The 23,225-nt window shown below is 41.9% G+C and overlaps 1 protein-coding gene across 1 annotated transcript in view; it reads left to right on the top strand.

Annotated features, from left to right (window-relative positions):
- Positions 1-23,225, top strand: part of SGIP1 (SH3 domain GRB2 like endophilin interacting protein 1) — a 174,041-nt gene that overhangs the window by 39,099 nt on the left and 111,717 nt on the right. Inside the window, exons 2-4 of the mRNA XM_029618232.1 lie at positions 5,398-5,461; positions 13,694-13,718; positions 22,790-22,846. Coding sequence (XP_029474092.1) covers positions 5,398-5,461; positions 13,694-13,718; positions 22,790-22,846 — 146 coding nt within the window. The remainder of the gene's footprint in view (positions 1-5,397; positions 5,462-13,693; positions 13,719-22,789; positions 22,847-23,225) is intronic.

The following is a 23,225-nucleotide window of genomic DNA, read 5'->3' as shown; positions in this document are numbered from 1 at the left end:
TTTATTAGTGGCAGCCGACGGCCCGAGAGTGGGAGATCGCTCCTGGGACCCCCACTGGACCACCAGGTACCTGTAAAATGTTTTTGGGGGGGTCGGGAGGGTGGGGGAAGCTAAGGGATTAGTTTTAAAGGGTCGGAGTGGGTTTTTTGTTTATCGGCTCGGGCGCAGCCGATAAACAAAACCGTGATTGGGCCAGACGAAAAAAAACCACGATGTGAATCGGAACCGATTCCCATTCCGATTCACATCTCTAGTACAGTCCCTGACTCTAAATTCCAGGGACTGATGCTGCACAAATACTTAATCATCAGAATTCTGGAACAGTCTAGAACATCAATTACTAGTGCACTTAGGTCCCTGCATGAACCTGAATGCACATGTAAAACGTGAGGGCAAGCAAGGGCATTCCTCCCTGCAGATTTCCAACTTTTCAAAGGAAAACGCCACGTGGAGTCTGAAAATGCACCTGCAAACACCACAGTGTTTGCAGGTGCAATTTGGCAAGATTAATACTGCGTTCCCCATTTAAGTGTTGCATATATGGCAACTTTAACACACTGCGTTCTGCTCAAGAAAATCAAGTTTGCCTGTTGCATATTACTAGTTTCAATGCAAGGTTTTAGTACCTGCAATAAATATATAATTTAATTTCCTGAGATCCTGAGGAGGCAAGTTTCAAAAGGATTTATATGCATTAAACTGGGTTTTACATCCATAAATGGGCTTTTGAAAATTGCTATGATAAATTCACTCCTATGTAAATAATTAACAGAGAAGTCTGAAACATTGGAAGTTATATAGTATTATTGAAAACAAGAAGGACTGTATAACATATAAGAACATGCTTTTTGCGTTATGTCTTCTATAAGTGTTCTGCACAGCGATAGTTAAGCCTGTGGTTTATAGACCCTTAAACCCATTTATATTAGTTGTAGCTTGGGATTGGACATTTACAAGAAGCTGGATTGTGTGGTACTGTTTACAACATGGAGTTCTGAGTACATGGCAGATACGACTTTCTTCCAAAATATTTTCTTTAGTCCTATTTTATTCAGCACTGTTATCAAGGTTCTGTGATATAAAAAACTACAACGAGAACCCTAAAAAGTCATATTGACTATAAACAAAGAGTGCCTGTTGTTGTTATTTCACTTGTGTACAGTGCCACAGTTACACAGAGGGCTGTTTGAGAACATGTCCGGGGGAACTGTAGACGTAGGCAATGACCATCATACAAGCTGACACTTGAGCACTGAGCGGTAAAGGTGAGAAGGATCAGGACACTTTTAGAAGAAGCGGTCGCAAGGAGAAACAAAAGGAAAAAGGGGAGAAGCCAAATATCATTGGGCACAGAGAACTTTCAAGCACTAACCCATAGAGTTCCTTCTTAGGGTTGAATGTGTAATATAGAAACACGATGGCCGAAAAAGACCATAACCACTGCTCAGTTCTACAATCCCCACCACTCTCTCAGAGATCCCTTGTGCTTATCCCATGTTCTTGTGAATTTAGGTTCTGTTCTTGTCTCCACCACTTCCACTGGGAGGCTGTTCCATGCGTTCATCATCTTTTCTGTAAGGAAACATTTCCTTAGATTTCTCTTGAGCCTGCCCCATTTAAGCCTCATCCCATGACCCCTCATTGCAGAGCCTCTTTTCTACTGAAAGAAGCCCGCCGCCTGGGCATTGATAACTTAGAAGTATTATTTATTTATTGACCTTTGATATTCCACTTTTTACCACGAATGGAATAAAAGCAGTTTAAAATTAATAGCCAATAACAATTTAACAACTGTACATTTTGAGACGGATTCTTAGTTTTTTCTTTGTAGAGGTAGAGGAATATCTCTGTGGTGGTTAGGTCATTGCACAGGAATATCTCTGTGGTGGTTAGGTCATTGCACAGGAGGGTTCTCTCGCAAGGCTTAGCTAAAAAAACATTTTAAAGTATTTAAATGTTTCCATCATATCTCCCCTATCCCTCCTTTCCTCAGGGATGGCAAACTCCAGCCCTCGAGAGCCACAAACAAATCTGGTATGTATGCAAATCTATCTTATGCACATTCATTGTGGATATCCTGAAAAGCAGGCCTGTTTCTTCTGACTCTTGAGGACTGGAATTAGCCACCCCCAATATAAATGTTTAGATCTTTACATCTATCCTCATACACTTTACAAAGAAAGCATCTGTCCATTTCAGGAGCCACCCTCTGAATTGATTCTATTCAGTTTATATCATTTTGAAGGCATGGTCTCCAGAATTGTACATAATATTCCAGATGATATCTCACCAAGGACTTAGAATGATAATTTGTCTTGGGTGTAGCACTACATGATGAGAAAAGGATTGACCCAGTTAGGATTGTACTTATAAGACTTGCCATACTGGGTCAGACCAAGGGTCCATCAAGCCCAGTATCGTTTCCAACAGTGGCCAATCCAAGTCACAAGTACCTGGCAGGATCCCAAGGGGTCGTTGTAAATTAATGGGTATACTGGTTTTCTGCATGAGACAGGCACAGGGGTTCTTTTTCACTGGTGGCGGGGTGGGAAGGGGAAAATGATTTCCAATGCCCACTGGTGGTGGGAACACACAATCGCTTAACTGCAGTTGATGTTAAAGATAACTTGCAGCAAGCTGGATTGTTTGTCGGGAAAGGAAATGTGATAGAAAGTCTGTAAGTACAGTAAGGTGTACAGCTTCTCTTCTCTGAGCTAGCGTGTCAGCAGCATGTGCAAGTCAATGTACGCTCCTCGCTTCTCTTCTCTGCCCCTCTTATTAGGGTACAGATTTCTTCACTGCTGTTACTTTCAGAAGCCTTTCAGCTTACAAATGTATTACCCTGAGGTTCACATAGACAAAGTCCACACAGGGATTCATGCAATCAGACGTTTTCAGTTGTGTGCTGCTGTCTGGCAATGTATCCAATTCTCTAGCCCTATTAATTTTCCTGATTTAAACACCGAGTTGGTAGTTTCTTTAGGTCGGAGCGCAAACATTTCTCATCTCTGGCCATTACTCCGAGGAGTTTCTCCTGCAGATGACTATGAATCCAAGCTAGAAAGTTTTGCTTTTGCAGTAGGGGAGAAGTTTAAAGCGTCAAAAACATCTTCCAGATTTCTCTTAGCACAGTGGTGAGGCCAGGAAACTATACCTCTCCCCGCTCTTATCTTTCTCTCCTCTGTCTCCGGGAAGTTCAGAACTTTGCTTCCTCTCTCTCTACCCAGGAACGCTGAAGAACTGGAACTTTCTTACAGAAGCCTATGCACTGTCACCTACTGGCAGAACCTGATTACTGTACCTCCAAATGAAGATATGCAAACTAGAATATTCTCTAGACTTAGGGAATGTATTTGTAACCTGCATTCACTCTATCTTCTTTTAGGGCTTGTAGTATGCTGGGGCAGATCCTGGGTGCTCTCATTCCCACTATCAATGATGTAATTCATAGAAATGTGTAGCACACAGGATTCTCACTTTCAGTCCAAACCATCTTGAGGCCTATGTTCAAAAGCAGCTGAGCTCCTAAAATTAGGAGGTCCGTATTCAGAGCATTAGGCCAGCTAACTCTGGTATTTAGCCAGACAAATACCAGGATTTAAAAACTTCACTGGTCTGACCATCCCTGACACAGCCAGAAAACATGTTACCTAGCTAAAAACTTATCCAGCGAGCCTAGGGTGTTCCTGGGAAAAGCACCATTATCCAGCTAAGTTAGTTGGATAACCCCAGTTTTCAGCATTATCCAGCTAATATAGCTGAATAATTTTAAGATAGCTGAAAAGCAACCCTAAAGCTAATTGGATAAATTTATCAAGCTAACTTTCTTAGCTGACTAGCAACTGAATATGGACCTTTAGGTGCATAAGTTAGGTTCCTATGTTCACACATACATAGGAGCTAAGGCTTCAGCCAAATATTCATCAAATTTTTAATTTTAAGTTGTTGTTATTTATTATTTTAATTGTTTTATAATTGTGTTTGTAATTATATTTTAATTTTTACTACTGTAAAGTGCTATATGTTGTTTTATATATTGCACTATGTTTTATTTTGCTTATGTTTTTATCTGTAAATTGCCACAATTGTAGAAATGGCGATTAATAAATACTCTATAAATAAATAAAATAAATAAATTTAGAACCCTAAAACTTAGATTTCTAAATTTAAGCCTGTTATTCATGTACCTAGACTTATGCACCTACATTGAGTGACTAGTGCTGAAAGTCAGTGCCAGGCACCTAACTTTATACCCTGCCTAACTCCACCCCCATGGCAACCCACATGTTAGTATCCTAAATTTAGGAGTCTACTGAAACTAAGATCCTAAATTTAGGACCTTAGCCCTCATAAATTTTCAAAAGGGCCAACTGAGAAGCCTGATTCCCAAAGTTAGGCACCTAGCCCTTTGAAAACTGACCCCTTGTTTACTGACCAACATACAAACACAACATTGTACGACAGCAGGGGAAATTGATGACAATCAATCAGTTAATGAGTTCTGAACAGCCAATGCCCAGGTTAGATGGTGCTTAACCCTGCTGCTAAGACTCTACCAGACCCATGCATTTTGCTCTCATCTGAGGTTCACCATTAAACATTGCAGACTCCCACCGTATTACTCATGAGTAAAAAAAAAAAAAATTTGTAACTTATCATTAAAATCATCCATTGTATCTGAAGACTGGAGGATAGCAAATGTAACCCCAATATTTAAAAAGGGCTCCAGGGGTGATCCGGGAAACTACAGACCGGTTAGCCTGACTTCAGTGCCAGGAAAAATAGTGGAAAGTGTTCTAAGCATCAAAATCACAGAACATATAGAAAGACATGGTTTAATGGAACAAAGTCAGCATGGCTTTACCCAAGGCAAGTCTTGCCTCACAAATCTGCTTCACTTTTTTGAAGGATAAAACATGTGGATAAAACTGAACCAGCAGATGTAGTGTACTTGGATTTTCAGAAGGCGATTGATAAGGTTCCTCATGAGAGGCTTCTAGGAAAAGTAAAAAGTCATGGTATAGGTGGCAATGACCTTTCGTGGATTACAAACTGGCTAAAAGACAGGAAACAGAGAGTAGGATTAAATGGACAATTTTCTCAGTGGAAGGGAGTGGACAGTGAAGTGCCTCAGGGATCTGTAATGGGACCAAAATAGAGTTCTTAAACATATAAGATTTAGGCAGGAAGGGAACATGTATACTGTATTTGTAGGTGCTAAAGATATTCAAATATATATTATGATGAAAGCCAAGTTATAAAGAACTGATGTATATTCACATTTAAGCTGAATATTTTGAGTAGGTCATGGAAGAACAGGAAGTTATCTTTCCAAGTGTGCTTAGGCTTGACATTGATAGCTTACATTGCTCTGACTCACCTCTACGTTTTCCACAGGATTGAAAAAACGTACAAGGAAGGCCTTTGGAATACGGAAGAAAGAAAAGGACAATGATTCTACGTAAGTAGTCACGCAGTGATGTATATCCGAAGCCTGGCAGATAAAGACCAAAACAGTCCATCCAGTCTGCCCAGCAAGGTGTTCAGGGTTGTAACTGCTGCTATATGCAGGCTCGATCCAATGCGTAAAATTAGGTGATGTCCAGATCTCCCCCGCCCTAACTTTATTCATTCCTTCATGCAGTGCACCTAGGGCCTGCCCCGGCTGTAGACATACAAAAGCGAACTGCCCTTGCCCTACCGCTCTCATGAGTGAACTTTAGCAAACTTTGTTGAAGTAATATAAAAGAAAAATGCTCTGCCCCTTTGCATATAGTGTGCACCACCATCTTCTTCTGTTGTAAACATTAGCAGTGACATTCTACAACTGGTTTGTTCCAGATATTTGCTGGTTTAACTGTGTAATAGCTAGGAGAGATATATAATGGTATACGATGATGAGCCAAGGTTTTTCATAATCTCCCTTCTGCTAGAGATAGCTCAGCTCCATATTTCTAGCCATAATCTCAGTGCAGCTCTGATGAAGAATCATGACAGCCCTGGAACAGCCATCTTGGTAAAGCATTGAGGCAAGTACATGAGAAAGAAAGGTAGAATGTCAGGTTTATGAGTGTCAACTCGGTTCCAAGCGGAAGTCCATCTCAGTCAACACATGTTTTGATTAATGAGAACTTCTTCTCTGTTGAAAAAACAAATCAGTGAACGTGCACTTCCTGCCGAGGGAGAGAGGGCTGCAAAAGAATAATAATCCCCACTTGCACCTGAAGGCATGAGGGGACAGAGTGAAGCCTGCGAATTGTTTTAGCAACTTTGGGATAGATAATCCAAATGGCCTGGATACTCTTTTCTCTGGGCTCCTGTGATTTGCATCCCACTCCTGGAACAGGGTAGAGCAAAGAAAATCACCACTCCACTTTATGCTTTCACTTTAAACTTGGGAGTAAAACAATAAAGACAGTAGTAACCGAAAAAAAAAGCAATAAAATGCAGTTAGATACAATAATCTGGTAATGGTGTGGTAAGTAAGCAATGAGAGGTCAGTACTAGCAATAAACTCCAAAAATGCCTGCTTAGGCTATATCTTGTGAAGGATACCAAATTATATCCCCCAAAACCCCTCAAAAGGTAGGAGTTACACCTTTCCCCGTCACAGTCCCCAGTGCGGTAAGTGTTCCTCCGGCGACCTCACCCTGAAGTCCTCCTAAAATAGGTCAGCTCGGTTCTCATCAGGAGGGGAAGGGGGAGGCTTCGTAGAGCAGTGAAACACATCCATGACATTCAGACAGGGGGCTGCCAGCAATATATGTGACTTAGAGACAGCACAACAGTTTGGTGGCGCTAAGAAGTCCTTGTGCTGTTCAGACCATATACACATTCCTGCTTATGCCACACCAGTTTGCCTCCACTTCAACAAAAGCGCCCAGTACTTAAAGAAAACCAGTCATTTTTGGCAGAATTTCTAAAACCTTTAGGCTATGTCTTAATTATTGATAACCGTCAGTCACTAATGGCAGTTTGAACTAGTTTTCCCTATTACTTGTATAATCCTAAAATCCAGCATTTCAATGTGGCACATTGTGCTTTTATTTACGGATTATTGTAGTGTAGACGTTGCCATTTACTCAAGAGATAGTATACAGGGTACTGGCACAACTGAAAGTAAAGAAGGCTATGGGGCCTGATGGGGAGACGTCCCAAAATACGGAAGGAGGTGCTGACTGTACTCCTCACTGATCTGTTCGAGTTAGCACTTCAGAGACATTGAGGTATGAGCTTTTGAAGACAAGAGTCCACTTCTGCATCTGTAAGGTACAACCAGCCTCTTTGTTATTTTAGGTGCCAAAATGGTGCCATAATTCAAGTATTGTTGGGATAGACTCAAAGGGACCTTAGTGGTAGAGGGAGAGAGAAGACCACAGATTGAGTAAGACCTGTAACAGCACAGGAGTGAAGGAATGGCCTAGTTGTTAGAGCAGTGGGCTGAAAACAAGGGAAGCCAGGGTCAAATTCTGCTTCTCGCATTGATGCTTCTTGTGATCTTGGGCAAGTCACTTAACCCTTCATTGCCTCAGATACCAATTTAGATCGTAATCCCTCTGGTGCATGGACCTATCTAGTGTACCTGAATTGTAACTCACCTTGAGTATAGATTTGGAAAGGCAAGTAAATAAATCTAGAATCCAGGTGCAAATGGGCAGACTGGGGGTCACCAAGTGGTCCTTTTCTGCTGACATTTGTTTCTACTATAGGGTATTACAGCTATCTTTTTATTTTACTAGCAGTATCCTTGTTGAAATATTAGGCTAAGAGCCATAGAAGCACTGCTGTCTTGTGTGCACTTGCTTAATTCACTGTAGCCTGAAAGCTACAGTATGAGGAAAGCCATTGTGGGCAACTGTTAAAATGTGACTTTGTATTATTTTACTTAGAAAAGATTGCAGGGAAATTGGTGACAACAGCCGATAGGGATTCAACCGCCTAGCAACAAATAAGCGACGGTAAAATAGTTTTTTAAACGTTTTCTGCTGAAATGGAAATCATGATGTGCTTAGGGAGGGCAGGTTTTATAAGCACGCGTGTTGCCATGAAGCCTGCATAGACTTTTTACACGCACACTTTACCCCCAGATTTTCAAAGTCAGATCAGAGTTGCAATCGGTTAAACCGTTTTTAACGTAGGAAGGTTTTGAATCACATTTGGTACCTGAAGCTAAAAAATGTAGAGATAAACTTGGATTCTTTGCTATCATGGAAGCCTCATATCGCCATGGCAGTAAAGAAGGCCTACTATAAATTGCGTTTAGCGAAATAGCTGAAGCCATTTATTGATCACCAGTAATGCAGACGTCAGTAATAAGTATCGTTGATTACTGTAATGGGCTATATGTAGGCCTTCCAGATAGGGTTACTCATAAGCCAAAGGTTTTTCAAGATGTGGTAGTTCTAGGAAGGCCAGTGCTTCTCCATTATTACATCAGCAGCGGGTCCACTGTGCACCTGGCATCAACCAGTGGAGCTACGGGTCCAGGTCCAAGTCCGGATGGGGGGAAAGCTATCTTCTTGCGCCCCTGGTACGGTCAGTCACTACTGAAGACGAAGGCTCAGACACCAGCTGGATATTCCCCATTATGTGCAAAAGGGTCAAACATAATAGCAAGGAAGCCAACATTAGTAAAATGGGTAGAAAGCAAAAATCAATTCAGTCAATGCCCCAGTCAAAAGAAAGAAAAAAACAAAGAAAGCCCAGAGTTATGTTCAAAATAATCAGTTTACTGTAACTTAAATAGAAGTATCCAGGTCAAAAACACAAAGATTTAGAATATCAGTTCAATAAAATCAATCTTCTCACCTCTCTCCTTTCTCTTGCACCTTCATGCATAGCAAAAATATCCTCCCCTGTGAGGGTAGTTAGCTAGAGTGTAACTCCAGCATAAGCTGGTCGAGATGGACAAAAGTACCCCCAAGCATAAAAATATCTTAACTGGTCCCAACAAGTCAAAAAACTCCAAATGTAATCCAAACTCTCAGAAGTCTCATCCCTGATTCTCTTCTTAAACCACAATTTCTTTGCACTACAACTGTTAGGCGGTAGCCTGGGCAAAAAGATCCTTTGATGCAGCCTTTTGGGATAGGGATGCCCTTCCCTTTGGACTGATCAATCTTTCTCCAAAAGTCTTCTCAAAATGCAATAGTACTCCTTCAAGTCACTGGACCCCCAGGGATGAGGCCACGACCCTCCAGAGCTCCTCTCCTTCCTCTTATCCTTCTTCATTCTCCTTCCACCCACTAAAGACTGAGCACACTAAAGGGGATTTTTATATCCCACACAAGCCTCCCCCAAAAAGGTGGGGTTATAGCAAGTGGAGGAATCCTGAATATCAAAAAACCCTCCTCCTGCCCATTGCTGGAGAAAGTACATAGGAGCAGATAGTGACTTGCAGATCAACTACATTGGCTACCCATGACAGAAAGAGCTAAACTTAGGGTACTGACCTTGGCATTTAAGATCTTGCATAGTTTCTGTCCACCCCAATTATCGTTAAGATTGATTAAATACCTGCAGGAGATCTACTGTCATTTTGGGTGGATTGCTAAAAGTTCCTACTATGCAACGCATGAGACTTACATGATATAGAGCCCAGGGCGTCGCCAGCCCTTTGGAATGGTTTGCCACAAGAAGTCGGGTGGGAATCAAATTTTCTTGCATTTTGTAAAAAGAGCAAGCTTTTTTTGTTTATTTGTTTCCATCCTGAAATTAAAGAATCTCCTTAAAGTATTGATAATGTTTGGCTGATGTTTTACTTTTTTTTTTTTTAGTTTTTGTTTTAAGTGACTTTTTAAGGTTTGTGTTTTAATTTTCTCTGTACACCGCTTCAGATGCTCGAACTGTTCACATGGGGAAGCAGCGTAAGAAAATTTTAAAATAAGTAAATGTGGGCATGTAAATTCACTTTGAAAATTCATGCACAATGGGTCTGGGGCATGCACATACTCGCCCCTAGAAAGTTATGCCTGCTGTATCGAGAGTATAACTGGCGCAGGTGAACTTAACACACTTACTTTTTAAAATGTAAACGGTATGCGTGAAGTCCCCTCTCCAGGACTTCTATTGCCAGTGGGGTAGATTTTCTAAATCTACGCGCGTGCGTACTTTTGTTCGCGCACCAGGCACCTTCCCCTCCCTTCCCCTACCTAACCCACCCCCGGCCCATTCCCCTCCCTTCCCCTACCTAACCCACCCCCGGCCCATTCTAACCCTTCCCCCTACCTTTGTTGGCAAAGTTACGCCGGCCGGAGGCTGGTGTAACTCTGCGCGCGCCAGCGGGCTGCTGGCGCGCCATCACCAGACCCGGGGACTGATCCGGAGGCCTCGACCACGCCCCCGACATGCCCCTGGAACGCCCCGAAAATCGCTCCACCCACCCAGCACGCCCCCGACACGCCCCCCTTACGTGCATCCCGGGGCTTGCGCACGCCACCAAGCCTAGGCAAAATAGGCTCGGCACGCGCGGGGGGATTTTAAAAGGTTTACGCGCATAACTTATGCGCGTAAACCTTTTAAAATCCGGCCGAGTGTGCGTGAACGTAAATATGCAAAATCGGGTCACACGCATACTTACTTTTACATGCACTGAGCGCCAGGCTATTTTAGAACAGCGTTATCTACGTGGATAAAACTGTGTTTTATGCACATGAATGGATTTGAAAAGTGTAGGCCCTTAAAGACCACTACTATTTCAACAACAAACCTTTTCCCTGGGGAGGAGAGTAACACATGTAGATTGGGGAAAAGGTCAGTGCATTTGCCAGTGGTCACTGGAGAAACCGCTTTATGTCAGCACCGTTTTCACCCAGGAGAAGGAGAACACTAGACAGAGATAGGTAAGTCATCCGTACACTAAGGTTAAGAAAAAAATGGGAGCTGAATATTCTGGAAATCTGCAAGCCCTGTAAAATTGCTGAACTTTCAAGACGAGTTGCCCTTGCAGTTGTACACTGCAAATGAAAACCTTTCCTCATTTATTTGGAATTATTCTTTTGTAAGATCTAGATTTTTTTTTTTAACAAGTTTTTATACTTAAACAAGAAAATAGAAGTATCCAGGTCAAAAACACAAAGATTTAGAATATCAGTACAATAAAAACAATCTTCTCACCACTCTCCTTTCTCTTGCACCTTCATGCATAGCAAAAATATCCTCCCCTGTGAGGGTAGATAGCTAGAGTGTAATTCAGGATTATAAACAAAATCGAGGTACATCTAGTGCCATAAAGTTTATATTATTAAAAGGATAATCAGAGTTAGGTTCTTCAGCACAAGTCACCCTCTCTGGAAAGCAAAATACCGAGTGTCACTCATTCATATTTTGTCAGAGAGGAACTTCATTCCTACCACCACAGTATGGGGTTTAAGACTGATGTTAATTGGACATAAACAAGACAATATTTCCTCTGGTGAGCAGGAAAGTTATCCAGGTAAAGTTAATGTTAGCTGAATATTCAGTGCTGAATTCATCCGGCTAAGTCTTAGGCTGAATATACTCAGCTGTCAGTGAATGAACCAATCATAGGTCTTTTCAGCTAAAGTGTAGTGAATAAACTAATACTTAAGTGCTGGTAGCTGTCAAAGCTATCAGCACTAAGTATTCAGCCCAGTGGGAGGCGGTAAGAGCCTCTCTTCCTCCTGCTAGCCTTACTGGGCACATTTGGGGTTTCAGGGATGAGGGTAGAGGGTGGGCATTTGCAGCCTAATTTAAAGCAGCTCAGGGCACTACTATTTTAAATTCTCTTTGGAAGCTGGGAGGGCCATTGGGCCCACTCTACTATTTTTTAAATACTCTTGGAAAGCAGAACGGGGGGGGGGGGGGGACAGGCCACTGCTCAACTGCCAGGTGTTTCTTTTTTACTTACCTGAGTAACTTTAGGACAGCGGTTTTTCTGACAAGAGTTAGCTGAGTAAGTTTATCCAGCAAGTGATGAATATCAGCGCTAGCCAGATACATTTTGTCAAGCTCCCAAAATGCCCCACCCTACATTTTTTTTATCCAAGCGATTATTTATCCAGCTAAAATTGAGGTCTGTATATATGAAGCTTAGTTTTTAATCGGAGCATGACTCCCAGAGCAGAACATTGACTGAAAATGCATGTGTAGGCAATCTGTGTAATGGATTTTGGACACGCTTGGGAGAGAGATGAGAGGAGGGGGAGAGGTTAGGTGGAAGACATAGGCAAGGGGTGTTTGTGTTGGGTTGCATTTGGAGATTTTATATGCGTATCTACCAAAAGATAGCAAATCTCAACTGGGCAGACTGGATGAGACATTTTGATTACTGTGTTCCATTTTCTTCCTCTTTTAAAAGCCTTCAATAGAGGAATCTATATTAAAAAAGACCTGATTTAAATCTTTGCTTCAGCAGTATGCTTACCACATGTAAAAAAGAAAAAAAAACCAAGCAGAAAATTCATGCTGATGGGCCATTATCCTGACGTCAACATGCATCCTTTCGCTTTGAAAATTTTCATGGATACAAAGTACCGTAGACTTTGACCTGGTTCTTGTGCGGGTGAAATTTCAATGTACGTAGACGTCTACATCCAATCTACATGTGTTACTCTCCTCCTCCACCCTAAACATGCCTCTGGGAATACCTGCTTGCCATTTGGCTAAAAGAATGCATACTGTGTGTAGTTTCAGCCACACTGAGGGAGGGCAAGACAGCCAGTTTACTTACCAGCAAGAGTTATGGCAAAGGCCAAATTCTGAATAGAATTTATTTTTAGCCCTTGAGGATTTATAGGATCATATTGAAGCAGTCTCAGAGTACTTCAGCTTTGCTAACTTTTTAAGTCGGTGAACTTGAAATACTTACAACTTGCACGGAGCCTGGACATCCAGTGCATTAACTATGCTATACTTCTGTCTGGTGTGGAAGAATATCTAAGTCCATATTTTCAAAAGAGTTTAGGAATAGTAGCTGAATGGAAGAAACCCATTTGCAAATTGTCTTCTGATGCCGTAATGAGGGTTGAACCTAATTTAGGACACAGTTAGACAATACATACTCTGTTAGTGCAAGATAAGGAACATGGGGGTCCGCTTCAGCCACTATCAAGCTAATTTGTCGGGATTATTCAGCAGCGAGCCATTTATCTGGCTAACTTTGGGACTGCTATTCGGCAGCCCTAAAGTTATCTGGCTATATTAGCTGAGTAACTGGCTCCACCTCGCAATGCCCTTACCTCACCCTCAAGCAAGCTGGTAAATGTTTATCCAGATGACTTGTTATCCAGCTCTCTCGGTGGCAGTATTTTCAAATCTTTCCATTTATCTGGCTAAGCCCTAATTTAGCTAGATGAACAGCTCTGAATATCAGTCTCTAATAGCCTGAGAGAACATAGGGAAGCTGCAATTGCAGCTTCTGTTTCTCAGGCTATTAGACACTGATATTCAGAGGTGTTCGTCTAGCTAAGTTAGGACTTAGCCAGATAAATGGTAAGATTTAAAAATACTGGCACCGAGAGAGCTGGACAGAACCATATATTCTCTATCTGGCAATCACAATAGCTCTGATCCCAAGGATGTTTTGCGCAAAGACTGGGTGAGTTCATGTGTTTGATAATGTAAGGTTGCAATCAGGACCTCTGCTCTATAGATACTAATTACCAACTATGTATGATTGGGCTTCTTTAAGTATTTTCTAAATAATTAAATGCAATCTTTCTTTTTATTGCAGTGGATCACCAGATAGGGACGGCATTGTAAGTATCAAAAGAAATCTAACTAGAAATCATGTTTAGATAGCTAATTCTTCCAAAACAGTTTACCTTAACCAATGTTTACATTTCATCTCTCTTTACTAAATATGTTTTAACACATTACCTATAATTAAACAATTTTTGCCATAAAAATACCTTACATGATGCCTGAATTTACTGGATTCGCTAAGGATGCCAACGTTTTGTAAGGGACTGGACTTAGTGTTCTGTTGGAAATATGATCCCGTGTAGGAAAAGTACAAAGGGATTGAGCCTCTGTCCCAGCATGCTACGGAATCTTGTAGGTGATTGTTACGGAGGATTCTGAAGGACCAAGACAGGCCTGCTTTGTGAGGGACAACATTTTGAATTGATTTCCATTCCCTTTCCTCGCCATCAAGTGCAGTCTCCAATGAGAAAGTTGGAAATTACGCTGCACCGGTCTTTTCTCTGCTCAGTTTTCCCCTTTGCTTTGCCTACTTTTCCAGATCTTGACCAATTTTTTTTTTTTTAATATCATCGTCCCAGACTGCTCTCCACTTTCTCTTTTGCCATCTGTAATCAGTACTAGATTAGCTAATTTACCACAAAAGCCTCTGAGAACAGAATCAGTAAATCTCATTTTCCTTTTGGTCAGGTTCTCCCGCCTCCCATCATCTGGTGCGGTCTTTCATTTGCGATCACGTTTTTCCAGCTAATCTTCAGAATTCTTCTCCAGCACCATATTTCGCATGCACACACTTTCCCTGTGATCTCTTTATCAGGAGGGTAATTTTCAAAGGGATTTCCGTGGGCAAAAAGCATTTTCCCTGCATAAAGCACCTGTCTGAAAATTGCCTGTCCTGTATGCGGGCGACATTATACTCATAATTCCATTACGCACATACTTTTACCCACATTGTAGTGGGAGCGATCCTAGAGCAGGGGTCGGATGGGGGAGGGGGGTGAGCAAACTATACATGAAGTTTGGGATTTTCAAAACTACATATGTAGTTTTAGTCAGAAAAGGTATCCAGGGGACAAGGAGGTGCGAATCTCTGTGGGTACCTTTCCCGCAGTTTGGCATGGTAAAACCGGCGCAAACATCGTGGGTAAAAAGTACTCATGGACTTTGCAACATTGCTGCTGTTCATCCTTCCCTTCTGTATCCTTCCACTGAGAAGATGTATGCAGTTATATATATGCTTTACAATCCCAAAAGTCATTCATCACATTCCCTCCTCTTTTTCCACTGCATAAATCAATCAGTTAAGAAAACTAAGAAAAAGAAATGCAGTACAGCACAAATGAACCTGAAACAAAGCTTCAACCTAGCTTCCCAAAAAATCCTCTCACAGTACTTTCTTTGCTTACATTAAATTATTATTTTATACAATTTATCTTGAAATGTAAAAAGTAGTAATTTTTCTGTATAGAGTAGACGACTAAAGTTTATAGCTTTCTGTGTAAATGTGTAGGTCGTTTATGAGGAGTTCCATGGAAAGTAACACTGATTGACTTTATGAAGAAAAAAGGAGCGTTTTGCTATTAGCCATAGAATAAACGCGTTGGGAAATGAGGACTCTGTGTGTGCCTTCAGAAAAATCAGTTTTATTAATAGCACACAGACAAAATAACTTGTCTTTTGTCCTAAACTTAGTAAATTAAGTTCTTTTTGACTCACCTTCCTTTTTTATTATAGCCATAAAATGCACGGGTTTCTACTCTTTCCCCACACCCATCCCCCACCACCCAAAACTCCATGAGCCTGTGGCCCTCAAGCCCCCCACCCCTGAAACTCCACCACTCCACCAGACCCAACTTACCCCAGAAAATGTTGTCTTCATCATCACCGGCAGGAGGGCGCTGGTCTTTCTCCTGCCAGCAGGGGTGACGAGATTAAAATGGCACTGCTTACACTCTGACCTGAATACCAAGGCATTCGTGCACAGTGCACTTTTCAGTTGTAAGTGGCCTATGTTAACCGTCACAGGTATTAACACCGGATTACTGATCAGAATGCGTGTTAGCGATACCGTTGGAGAACTGGTGGTAATACGCACGTGCAAATAGCGCTAGTAAATGAGTGTTAGATAATACCGGTGTTAATGCTAACACCCGTTTGTATATCGACTTCTTAGAGACCTATTCAGGAAATGGCATTAAATGGTCATTATTCCCAAAAACAGAAGAGAGTGAACATGGGATTTATATTCCATGAGGCCTTATCACCCAAAATCTCGTGCGATAAAAGTGGTGAAAACTGCGGCAATAAGTTTATTATGATGAAAAGCGATAATATTGACATAAGATGACAAATGGTATTTTCCACAAATAACTATATATGAGTGAGGCACAATATTGTATGACATTTAAATAACGAGCTATTGCAGCGGTAGCAATTACAGTCCTCGAGTGCCACAAACAGGTCTGTTTTTTAGGATTCCACAATGAATATACATTAGATATATTTGCATATAATGTAATATATATAATATAGGGATGTGAATCGTTTTTCAACGATTAAAATTATCGTCCGATAATGTTTATATCGTCTTAAATCGTTATAGAACACGATACAATAGAAATTCTAACGATTTATCGTTAAAAATCGTTAAATCGTGTTAGTGCGCACTAACTCGAGTTAGTGCGCACTAACTCCCCGTTAGTGCGCACTAACTCGATTTAGTGCGCACTAACTGAAAATGATACAAATAAACACTTTCCAGGTCACTGAAGGTCAGTTAGGAATGAATATGTGTTCCTATTGGCTGGCTGCCCTCTTATCTATTGATGTTACCAAGGTTACCACTGAGGTGATGGTTGGGGGGATGGGAAATGGAACTGGAAACTAACGAACACCAACAGAAAATGAAACAAAGTGTTCACACTTCCCAGGTCAGTAAAGGTCACTTAGGAATGAATATGTATGTATGTATTCCTATTGGCTGGCTGTGCTCTTATCTATTGATGTTACCAAGGCTAATACTGAGGTAATGGTTGGGGGGATGTGAAATGGAAACAGTTGGAAGCTTGACAAAAAAAGTAATGTAATGATCAGCACTCACGTGACTAGAACTTGTTTGTTTATTATTTTTGTTAGCAGGCACCTGAAATGCTAGTGCATGTTGAATTTGCCAATCACTGTGCATTTTAGAAAGGTGGTCCTGGCTGGAACTGTACACAGTTCAAATATATGTAATTGATTGTTGGTAAGTGTATTTTTTAAGTAGCCACACTGGCACAAGTATGTTTACTTTTCCTCCTACTTAACTCACTAGCTCAGCTTTGTAAGAAGGGCTTCTCTGCTTGTGTGTTGTTTTTGTTTGGTGTGAGGAGAGCAGAAACATCAGATCTTTATTCAATCTACTACAGTCATCTCTTACAGTGCCCTATCCCTATTAATACCAGGAGTGTTGTGATCTTCCTGCACACAGTGCCCTAACCCTGATACCAGTCTGAGACAGCTCCCTCCCTGCATTACTAGTGAGAGGCTGGCTTCACAGACAGGGGGGAGCTGCCTGACCCTCACTCCTGACTTCCCCCATGTCCCAGCTAGTGAATGGTGTGTGGGTGAGGGGGGGGGGGGGGAGGATGGTGAAGTCTGAGACAGCTCCCTCCCTGCATTACTAGTGAGAGGCTGGCTTCACAGACAGGGGGGAGCTGCCTGACCCTCACTCCTGACTTCCCCCATGTCCCAGCTAGTGAATGGTGTGTGGGTGAGGGGGGGGGGGAGGATGGTGAAGTCTGAGACAGCTCCCTCCCTGCATTACTAGTGAGAGGCTGGCTTCACAGACAGGGGGGAGCTGCCTGACCCTCACTCCTGACTTCCCCCATGTCCCAGCTAGTGAATGGTGTGTGGGTGAGGGGGGGGGGGGGGAGGATGGTGAAGTCTGAGACAGCTCCCTCCCTGCATTACTAGTGAGAGGCTGGCTTCACAGACAGGGGGGAGCTGCCTGACCCTCACTCCTGACTTCCCCCATGTCCCAGCTAGTGAATGGTGTGTGGGTGAGGGGGGGGGAGGATGGTGAAGTCTGAGACAGCTCCCTCCCTGCATTACTAGTGAGAGGCTGGCTTCACAGACAGGGGGGAGCTGCCTGACCCTCACTCCTCCGGGGTATTGTGATCTTCCTGCACACAGTGCCCTATCCCTGATACCAGGGGTGTTGTGATCTTCCTGCATGCAGTGCCCTATCCCTATTAATACCAGGAGTGTTGTGATCTTCCTGCATGCAGTGCCCTATCCCTATTAATACCAGGAGTGTTGTGATCTTCCTGCATGCAGTGCCCTATCCCTGATACCGGGATGTGTGCAAGAAGATCACAACACCCCCGGTATCAGGAATAGGGCACTGTGTGCAGGAAGATCACAACACCCCCAGTATCAGGAATAGGGCACTGTGTGCAGGAAGATCACAACACCCCTGGTATTAGGGATAGGGCACTGTGTGCAGGAAGATCACAATACCCCTGGTATCAGGGTTAGGGCACAAGTTCTAGTCACATTGACTGATCACATTACTTGTTTTGTCAAGCTACCAACTGTTTCCATTTCCCATCCCCCATATACTGTCAGTGGGAACCTTGGTAACATGAATAAATAAGAGGGCAGCCAATAGGAATACATATTCATTCCTAAACTGACCTTAACTGACCTGAAAAGTGTCAAATTGTATCATTTTCAGTTAGTGCGCACTAACGATTTTTAACGATTTTCTTGCCCTGCCACACGATTTCTATCGTTAAGACGATATGGAAAACGATTCACATCCCTAATATAATATAGAATGTCGGTATATAAAAGTTAAAAATAAATAAATAAATAAATAAATATAATGGAGGCAGTACATGTAAATATACAACATGCATATTCATTATGGATATCCTGAAAACCAGACCTGTTTGCTGCAACCGTGCTATTGGGACATAATTCAGGGGTTATTCTTCAAACTGTGATAATCTAAGAAAACCACATTACAGAGGAAGTAATGCAAGTTCTTTTTTAACACCAGCTTAGGCTGGCATTAAACATCTCTGAAGGTCTTTTTTTTCTATGGAAAATATAAGGATTCTGATTTGACTACATTCCTTTACTTTTTAATTGATTTTTTTTGTTTGCAAAAATGTGCTTTTTATACTTCTATCTTTAATTCTTTCAAATGTAAGCGGGTGGTCACACAACATGTTGAGAGGATCTGGCATCTGTGTAGGCCAAGTGCCATTCTCACGGTTTTAGGGTTAAGCAAATCAGAAAGGGAAGTTTGTTCTTGACTGGTGCTGGAAGAAGAAGGTCATCCACGTGGACTCTCCCTCTGGGACCCCTGTCTCACTCTGTATCTGTAATGGTTGCTGGTAGCCCTTTTACACACCAGTCACAATTCACACCAAGTTGCATCTCAAACAATTACCGTAAACTTATTTTTGGTGTGACCAGCGCGGCAACTATTTACAAGACAATAGAAGGTAGTACAAGAAACAGCATCAAAAATCACTGACACTATCATCAAGTTATATCAAGCCTCAGAGAATATTTTTCAATCCTTCCAAAGCTCTATATTAGAAATATGTTGCTCACAAATCCTGAATTCACAGTAGCCCAGCTCACCATCAATAGGATACTTCAAACTCCAATATACCCATCAACATTCACTTTCAGAATGGTATTTCTATCGTAGGCCAATAGAGTACCACCTTTCCCTAGGTCCAATACCTCTGTTCTCTGGCAGTATTTATGGACTTCCTCAATATCATTGGTACACTCTTCCTTGTGAGCTGTTTTCTCCACTTCCTTATCTTCTTCCTTTCTGGATGGGCAATCGCCTCCTGGTCACACCACCTGTGGGTTAATGCCAGATCGTTTCCCCGGTAATTCTTCATGAGAAGAATCCCTCTTCTATCTCAGGGTTGTCCTCTTGGGAAGGAAAAGATCCCTGGGCTCACCAGCCTTAGATGACTGCTCCCTCTACTCCTAGCCCATGGTGGAGTCTTCTCCAATCTCCTGCCAAACCTTGAAGCCAGGTTTTATAATCTATTAACCATTCCTCTAACCTTCTCAACCCTTCATTAACTTCATCTGGAACATTCCCATTGAACATCACACAAAGTAGTCCTGGGGGAATTCTGCACTATGGCGGAGCACGACATTTGGACAGAAATCCCCCCTGCGCAGGCAAGCCAAACTCTGCGCAGAAAATGGCAAAGATGGAGGAGAACCTGGCATGCCGCAAGCAGAGCTTGTCCCACTCGCGGCGAAGATGAAGGCCCTAGCGTGCCGCAAGCAGGGTGTGTGAGAGAGAAACAGGTAGCCTGTGTGAGGATGTATGTGTGAGAGAGAAAGGGAGCCTGGGTGGGTGTGTATGCTCGTTCCGCTCGCAAAACGTGAAGGCCCCGGTGAGAGTGAGTGTGTGTACGAGGGGAGGGGGTGAGTGTGTGTGGGGTGAGTGTATGTAAGGGGGTGTTGGGGTGTTGTGTGTGGGAGTGGGGTGTTAGAAGGGGGATGAGTGTGTGTAAGGGGTGAGTATGTGTAGGAGGAGGGTGTGTGTAGGGGGTGTATGAGGGTGGGTGAGACTGTGAGCCTGGAGGGGGTGAGGGAGAGCAGGTGTGAAGGTGCTTGATTGTGGGTGCAAGAGATAGGGAGCCTATGTGAGGAGATTTTGAAGGATTGTGTATGTGTGCGAGAGATTGGGAGCTGGTGTGTGCGAAAAAGGGATTGTGTGATGTGAGGGTGCTTGTTTGTTTGTAAGAGAGAGAGCCTGTGTGAAGGGATTGTGTATGTGTAAGAGAGAGCCTATGTGAAGGGGTGTGTGAGAGAGAGATATAGGTAGCCTGTGTGAGGGTGTATGCATGAGAGAAGGGAACCCTGTAAGAAGGGATGTGTGTGTGTGTGAGAAAGAGAGGGAGCCTGTGTGAGGGGCAGTACTGAGAGAGGGGTCAAACTCTGAGAGTAGAGATAGAGTGGAAGGGGTTGAGTGTAGAGGTGAAGGGGAGAGATACTGGCAGGTAGAAGAGTTGGGGCCTGAGAGAGCAAAGTGGCCAGGGGAGTAGGGAGAGCGAGTGGAAGGGACACTCTTACAGTGAACTTCTAGGGAAACTCTGCTCAAATATTTACAATTCTGCATCTTTAAGTATTCTTTTCTGTATTACATTTTAAATGAATTACTTAAAGTTAAATGAATTAACTCAAGTTAACTCAAGTTAAAGAATAGTTTAACGTAAGTGTTAGAATCAGCAGATAATGCAGGTTACTTGCAGATTGAAAAACTTGTCAATACTTGGATCTCTTGCATTCATCTCAAGCCTTAGGAACTATGTTAACCTACTTTATATCGCATCAGTTTTTGCCAAATTACTACATTGCATAAATGGAGATATTCAGCTAATGGCCTTTTCATCATGCTGCAAGAAAAGAATTCAGAGAAATATGCTGAACAGGGAAACATCGATCTCTGTCCCACAGAGACCATTCATAATTTTTTACACATCTCTGAGTTTCACAGAATAAAGACTTTTATAAGCTCCGGGGCTTTTTATGTTATATCTTTCCTAGCTCTGTACCAAGGATGAGAATTCGTTTGAAACGAATGGATAAAATGGGACAAATATGCCCATTTTTGTTTTGTTTCAAATGAACTGAAAATGATGACCCCCCCCCCCCCTCCACCACCAATTTTTATGCTTCTTCGTTTTCGGCAAATATTGCGTACTCTTTAGAAATAGTGTATTTGCAAATAGTGCACACTATTTGCCAAAAACAAAAGAATCATTACAAAAAAATGCCAACAAAATGAAAAAAATTAACCAAATGAACCAAAAACAAAAACTTTAGAGCATGCACATCCTTATTCTGTACTGTTTCCCCACCGTAAATTCTGATGTACAGTACTGCACAGAGTTACATTACTATATAAACGTTTACGAATAATACCTTTGGGCTATTTGGGTCATGATCTCTGCAATCTAAAAAGTCAGAATTCCATATGGACATTTTATGTGAAAGGGGGGTTTGAAGTAGCAATCTATGATTTATTTATTTTTTAATTTTGAGGTCTGGAAAAACCACAGATCTGATCAAGGACTTTGTTATCTTTATTCAGATTTTTCCAGATTGCACATATCCAGTCACAGACAGTAACACCCTCCCCTGCCCCCACAGAACATACCTGCAAACAGCCAAATGATCCCAACTCAAGAAAACAGTCACTGTCTCAGTCCTCTTTGGACACCAACCACTCCCAGCTGGGATCCTCTCTCTAGCTCAGACTACACCTCTCATCTGAGAGAGGACACATAGCATCATGAAAGAGGTCGACGAGAGATTTGTATTTCAGGCACCGTTGAACTCTTGTCCTTTTATTGTGGAACACAAATTGGCCTGAGATCATTTTAGATTGTAAAAGAGCTCCAAAATTATTATTCTTCATGCCTTACAGTTTTATGTTATGTTTTCTTCAAGTGTGAACCTAGAGAACAAGAGATTTAATTTAAGAAGGAATGCAAGCTTTTGGACTATTCTCATTTTTTGACTTCCTCCCCCTTCCCCAGTGCATTTTGCTTTCTGCAGTGCTGATTTCAAGTGGAACAAGCAGGACTATAAATCCACTATGCACTGGAGATGCAAGTTCAGTGGTCAGGAATAGCCTCACATCTCTGGATATGTAAAAGCACACTGTGACCATGTATTTCTTTATTTAGCAATTTTTATATACCGCTATCTCCACATTATGATCAACTCGGATTATATAATTCTATTCACAATAACATGAAACGAAATATTAAAAATGCCAAAAATATACATAAAACAGACACATTAAAATACTGCGCCTTCACTTGCTTCCTGAACAAATTTATATCCTGAAGAGGTAATGCATTCACCATGATAGTCACAACTAAATGCCATATGTGATATAAATATCATGAAAATGTGTTAATCTGTTTAGAATACCCAATCTAGACTCAAAACTTGGGCAGTTCTGTATCTAATTTCCTCGTATATTTGCTACACCAGGTTTCAATTGCTGGCTCACACCGTGCAAATAGTTAAGCTCTGTTGAACACTAATTATATTTTTCATTTCAATGTTTTTAAAACCATTACAGAAGAAAGCAAATGGTGCCCCAAATGGATTTTATGCAGAGATTGACTGGGAAAGATATGTAAGTATCCTCATTTTGCTCTTTTTCCTTCTTCAGGGCAGTTTTCAAGTGACAGAGCTGAAAATCGTTACCATTAATATTCCCTTCTGTCTCTACCATACAAAGTATTTTAGGATTGCAGCATTTCTAGCTGCAATCCTAAAAATAAATAGCATGCAAGTATGAAGCATATAGTTATACTCTGTAGCACTGTGCCAGTGATGGCAGCATTCACTGTAGCTGAAAACAATTTATTGTTTACTGTTTTCAACTTGATACCTCACCCTTGTGCCTACTGGTTCCCAGGGTGTAGTGCAATCAAAATGTTGCAATAAGCATAGAAGCCAATATTTAGAGCTACTTAGCCAGATAAGTAGTTACTATCCAACTAAGTGGCAGC

This window comes from Rhinatrema bivittatum, chromosome 10 (genome assembly GCF_901001135.1).
Source record: "Rhinatrema bivittatum chromosome 10, aRhiBiv1.1, whole genome shotgun sequence".
In the NCBI taxonomy this organism is placed as follows: domain Eukaryota; kingdom Metazoa; phylum Chordata; class Amphibia; order Gymnophiona; family Rhinatrematidae; genus Rhinatrema; species Rhinatrema bivittatum.
This window is presented reverse-complemented; position numbering and strand designations above follow the sequence as displayed.